Source organism: Rhinatrema bivittatum, chromosome 8, assembly GCF_901001135.1.
Source record: "Rhinatrema bivittatum chromosome 8, aRhiBiv1.1, whole genome shotgun sequence".
NCBI classification, from domain to species: domain Eukaryota; kingdom Metazoa; phylum Chordata; class Amphibia; order Gymnophiona; family Rhinatrematidae; genus Rhinatrema; species Rhinatrema bivittatum.
The window spans coordinates 221457738-221463813 of NC_042622.1; the positions used below are offsets into that span (position 1 = coordinate 221457738).

The 6076-nt window shown below is 56.6% G+C and overlaps 1 protein-coding gene across 1 annotated transcript in view; it reads right to left on the reverse strand.

Moving 5' to 3' along the window:
- Positions 1-4229, reverse strand: part of HCN2 (hyperpolarization activated cyclic nucleotide gated potassium and sodium channel 2) — a 49774-nt gene extending 45545 nt beyond the window's left edge. The window contains exon 1 of the mRNA XM_029612896.1: positions 3780-4229. Within this exon, the coding sequence (XP_029468756.1) occupies positions 3780-4219 (440 nt within the window). The 5' untranslated portion in view covers positions 4220-4229. The remainder of the gene's footprint in view (positions 1-3779) is intronic.
- Between the last annotated feature and the right edge of the window lie 1847 nt (positions 4230-6076).

Here is a 6076-nt window from a genome sequence, read left to right on the forward strand (position 1 = left end):
TCCACGTGCACTTGGGGGGGGGGGGGTCCCCCCGATTGTCCGGCAGGACTCGCAAAACCATGTGGAGATAGAAATCAGGAAAGAAAGAGGCAGCCATACCGCTGTCAAGGAGTATCAGGCCAGTTTATGTAAGATATGCCCAAGAAAAAGCAACTTTCAACCTTCATCAGTTGGGGGCGGGGGGGGTTATATATTTATAATACCGAAGCAAAACAGGGCAGAAACCCCATGCCATGAAAGCTGACCTGGCGGGGGCCATTTACCAGCAAACACATCGGACAAGCTAAAACAAACAAACAAAAAAGACTTCACGTATACAGGGCTCAATGCCACTCAGAGCTCGGAGAAGCACAACGAGAGGCTTAAACTGGGTAAAGAAAGAGCGCGCGTTTGCAGCCTCTGCACTCACGGATTCCCTCCACGGTGTGAAGGAGTCCACAGCAGCAGGCGGTCAGCCCCTGGCAATGACAGGGTTAAGCGAGTCATGGACCTGAGAGGAGGCTCTCAAGAGGTCCGGCACAAAAGCACTTTCCTAAAATTAAAGGTAAGGGATTTCTGAATAAAATATGATGGAAATATACATTTTTCCCCAAAAAGAAAGGAATTCAGAATTCAAATTGTTTTCACAATCCACAATCCAGAACTGGATTGTGACGGCCCCCATAAGGATCACCCTCCCCAAGAAATACAGAAAACATTAACTGGAGTTTATTTATGTCTTTAAATAATGTCTAACCGGTTTATCTAAAATGCTAATAAACGCATAAAACAAAACATAGCACAAACAGTAAATTACATTTAAAAAAATACTCCCAAAGCACATAAAACTGTTCTGCTCAGCAACACCTCTAACATTGGCCATACATTCACTTATCAGACTATACCAAACGTCAGTTGGAATAATAAAATGGTCTATAATCTCTTCTTGAATAGCCAGCTAAGTTCATCGGCTAAAGGCCTGTCGGACCGGTGAAGAAAACAGCCTGTGGCGAGTTTCACAAAGCTAAGGCAAACACACAGAAGGCACAATCAAGTACATGTGGCTTATCTCAAAGCAGAAGATTTACCCATTTTCAAAAGTTAGACAAGGGGAGTACAGAGCAGCCCCAATCCGGTGACAGAAACAGCCATGGAAGTGTGAGTGAACGTGCAGCCCTGGCTATAGACACAAGTACCATAGGGTACAGTGACACCTCGCTCTGTAGGCCCAATAGTTTAGTCTGATGATCCCTCCTGTGGGGAGTTTTCACTGCTTATTGCTGACAATATCCCAGAGCCACTGAACAACAAAATTAGTAGAAACACCTTCCCCCCCCCCCCCCCACACACACACTCCCCCTCCCCCCGAATAAAAACGTGTCAGCCAAAACAGATAGTGGTGGTGTGGATGGAAGAGCGATGCAGGGAATTCTCCATAACCGGCACAAAATAACCACTTCCCTGTCTCTAATCACACGCTGAGCTATGCCATCCTCTGCTTTCGTTTAACATACGTCCGACCTCTGCCATCCTTCAGGGTTTCGTGGGCAAGAGGCCAGAGAGATGCAGACTTGGTACCTGAAAGAAGCTGCCCACCCCACGCCCATCTTCTTTGAGCTGGGAATATCCTGCGCATCACAGGCACCTCCCAGGAGTTTGGGGGGGGGGGGGGGGAACTCCTCGGCACTAGTTCTAGTATTACCGCAGCGGGTGCCAGGACCCCGGCGAGCAAGTCCGTGCAATGCGCAGGCATCACTGGCTGCAAAGCTGGCGAGGGCCAGCCCCGCCGCAGAACTTCTCCCATTCTGTGTCTCCGGGGGGGGGGGGGGGGAGGCTCGGTACATCCGGTCCCTGATCTACGTCTGGGCACAGGAAGCTCAGGGTCAGCTGTGAAGGTGGGACTTGCATCGGCAGCGGCAGCTTTCGGAGTGCTGTGTGGCACGCACGTTCATGACTCGCGGGGGAAATATCTGTGCCAGTACTGTACTACAGGTAAAAGGCATCCCTACTTTTTTTTTTTGAAGGGAGGGACGCAGGGCGCAGTCTTCCCTTCGGTTAGGTTCTCACAGGCCTGCAAGGATGTGACCCGCACTAGAGTTCGCAGGGGGAGGAACCTTGCACTTGAAAACACACAGGACAACAAAGCAGGCCAGAGGGAGTTCTTTAAGTGGGGTCTATGGAAACCCACAGCACTTGTTTTTTCAGATCAGGAACCAAGGAGTAACGTGAATCCTGCAAATTCTCATGCATTCAGTGCATGTTATGCGTGCAAAACAGATGGACCCTCGATACCTGCTGCTCAACCCCTCTTACTAGAGGAACATTAAAACTCCCCATCCCTCTTTCCCTGACCGATTAGAGAGGGCTAGGGAGAGGAATGCAAGCAAGCGGGCGGAAAGCGGCCACTGAAGCAGCGAAGCGAAAAATCAGACGGGTAAGGGGCGGTTTAATGGCCTCCCGGAGCGGTGTGAACGGCCTCCAAAATTCAGCACCAGGGACAGCTCCATTACAGCACGCGCCAGGCGCGCGCGCCCCCCACTATTCCATCAAACCCGCGCACAATTCCACCCTCCCATTAGCGCACAGTCCCCAGCTCCAAGGCCGCCGTCAGCATAGCCCGGCCTGGGCAGAAGCCTTTCAGGGGGACAGCAGGGATGCAGCGTCACTCCTGCCGTCCCAAGGACACCCCCTATAATCACAGCAGGGCTCGGCTCTCTTTACCCGCACAATCCCGAGCTCTCCTGAACCCACCCAGAGACGCCTTAAATAAAACTGTCAGCAGGCAACGAGAGAAAGCGAGGCCAGGACTGCGATGGGCATGCGAAGAGCATGCTAAAGAGTTAGGGGAGGGCAGCTCGCAACAGCGAAAGCCCCCATCTGCAAAGCCCTAGCCCCCTACCTACAGACACCCTGTCTCCCACTAACAGATTGGAGAATGAGTACATTTCATACTCAGAGCAGAATTTAAAAACCTTCCCCTGCGTCCGATTTACCCCGCAGAAGTAAAGTTTGGGGTGGCGCTCGGTGTCCCTTGGCAGGTAGAAGGACAGAGCCGGGAAGTGTCACCTTCACATCCCTGCAGCACCCAGCGGTGCCAGCTGCTGGAATGCGGGCTCCGGGCATGGAGGGTCACGGGCCGAAGGAAGGAGCAGAGAGAAGATCCGGGGGCCCCCGGCGGGTCCTCCTGCAGGAGCCGATCCGGGTGGCATTCCCAGATCCCAGTCCTTCCCGCTGGCACCCGAAGGAAAGCACGGGGCTTCGGTGTCCTCCCCATTCCTCGAAGGCGGGTGGCCTCACCTCCCCCCCCCCCCCCCAACCCCAGGGAAGGGAAGGGGCACTACCCGATCGACCACCCTTTTTTTTTTTTTTTGCAGGAGCCAGGGTTGGTTCTGGATGCCCCCTGAGGGAGGGGGGGGGAGGAAAGGGGCATTAGAGGAGTCCAGGCGGATGCTACCCAGGGGAGAGGAAGGAAGGGGGCATAACAAGGCCCGGCTCCCTCCTGCCCCCTGCAGGAGTCATCGCACAGACAGGTTCACCCTGGGAGGGGGGGGGGGGGAAAGGGCATTGCCCAGGTCCAAATGCCCCCTGCAGTATTCAGTGCCCAGGCGGAGGAAGGGACCTTGCCAGGCCCCAGTTCCTGCCGTAGTCAGTGCCCCTGGAAGGAGGAGGAGGAGGAAGGGGCATCGCCTCCCCCCCCCCTTGCAGCGCGCAGGCAGGTGAGGGGGAAGGGAAGGGAAGGGGGCGATCCCAGCTCCCGTCTCCTCGGCCCCCCCCCCCCCCCCGCTCCCAGCCCTCGGTACCTGAAGTCGCTGTACGGGTGGATGATCCAGGACCCGGCCGACTTCACGCGCTCCTGCTCCCGCTCCACCGCCTTCTGGCTGCCGAACATCCGCAGCGAGAACTTGTTCACCCCGGGCTGCAGCATGGCCGAGAACTGGCGCTGCATGAAGCTGGCCTGGGAGCCCCGCGCCTCGGCCCCCTCCCCCTCCTCCCCGTCGCCCTCGCCCTCCGCCTCGCCGTCCTTGGTGGAGAAGGAGACCTTGGGCCGGCACTCGCCGTTCGGGCTGCCCTTGCCGCCGGGGGTGCCGGGGGTGCCGGCGGAGCTGGGGGTGCTGCGCCCCGGGCGGGAGCCGCCGCGCATGGCGGCCCGGGGGGGCTGCGGCTCGTCGGGCGGCGCTTCCTTGGGGGCCCCCGGGGTCGGCGCCCGGCGATCGCCGCTGCCTCCTCCCCGCCCGTCCATGGCAGCGGGGACCAGGCGAGTGCAGAGCGCGGAGAGGCGGACGGCGGGGGGAGGAGTCCAGGTGGAGGGGGAGGGGGGGGGGGAGGTAAAGGGAGGAGCCAGGGAGGGAGCAGGGGGGAGAGGAGAGAGAGCAGAGGGAGGGGGAGGGAGGAGCCCGGGGAGGAGAAAGAGGGAAAAGGAGGGAGCGGGGGAGGGGCGGTTAACGGGAGGAGCCTGGGAGGGAAGAGGGAGGAGCTGGAGGAGGGGCAGCAGAGGAGAGGAAGGGAGGAACCTGGGGAAGGAAAAGGAAGAGTCAGGCAAGGGGAGCAGAAAGCTGGAGCCTAGGAAGGGAAAGGGAGGGGGAGGGAGGAGCCCGAGGAGGGGTGAAGGAGACAGGTGGGGGTGGAATGGAGGCGCTCAGGGTCTGCAGGGAGGAGAGAAGGAGGGACAAAGGAGCAGGGGTAGCACCTGGGAGAGGGAGGGAGGGAGCAGACCCTTGGTCTGATGACCCAGTATGGCATTTCTGATGGGTAAGGAAAAGTCCAAAGAGTGGAAGGGAGGAGCCCAGGCAGGGGAAAAATGAGCTGGGGAGGGAGAAGGCAAGGAAGGCAAAGAAGGCGCAGGAGCAGGGCTGGTGCAAGGGTATTAGGTGCCCTAGGTGAACCTTCTGCTTTGCCCCCCCCCCCTCCCCGGTCCAAGCCCCGGCTCTGGCCCCCGACCTCATTCACTCAGACAGGCCCCCTCTCTCTCTCTTACACACACTTAGGTCCCTTGTCTCATTCACACACACTCACCCTTACACAGGCTCCCCCCACCCTCTCTCACTAACACCATTGCTCTCTCGTACACAATCCCTCTCACTCACACACACACTCACATACACACACACACTCACACTCACACACACACACACTCACACACACACACTCACACACAAACAGAGGCACCTGCTGCTTGTGGCCCGCCGACTCTCTATTCCCCTCGGCCACGAGTGGGATGGCTGCTCTTTGCCACTCCCTAACGGCTGGCGCCCTAGGCGACCGCCCAGTTCACCTATTGGAATGTGCCGGCCCAACGCAGAAGAGGCTGGGTGGGGGAGGAGGAGCCAGAGGTACAGGGACAGCCCGGGGAGTGAAAGAGAGGAACTCAGAGCAGGGAAAGGAGCTGCTGGGGAGGGAAAGGTCACTAAGGAGGAAGGGGGCCACTAGGTGGGGGAAGGAGCGGGGGGGGGGGGGGCTCCAACTGAAGTCAGAGCTAAAGCCCAGGAGTAGGAGCAGGGATGGAGAGGGGCTACAAGAGGCTCCTAAAGCTATGATCTGATAGGGCGTGATTGGGAATTCTGACTTCTGATTGGCTGAGGGCAACAGCAAGCAGTGTTAATGGCAGACACCTCCACTGCTTCTAATGGAATATAAGAACATAGGACATGCCATACTAACATAAGAAATTGCCATGCTGGGTCAGACCAAGGGTCCATCAAGCCCAGCATCCTGTTTCCAACAGAGGCCAAAACCAGGCCACAAGAACCTGGCAATTACCCAAACACTAAGCAGATTCCATGCTACTGATGCAATTAATAGCAGTGGCTATTCCCTAAGTAAACTTGATTAATAGCCGTTAATGGACTTCTCCAAGAACTTATCCAAACCTTTTTTGAACCCAGCTACACTAACTGCACTAACCACATCCTCTGGCAACAAAGTCCAGAGCTTTATTGTGCGTTTAGTGAAAAAGTATTTTCTCCAATTAGTCTTAAATGTGCTACTTGTTAACTTCATGGAATGCCCCCTAGTCCTTCTATTATTCGAAAGTGTAAATACCCGAGTCACATCTACTCGTTCAAGACCTCTCATGATCTTAAAAGACCTCTATCATATC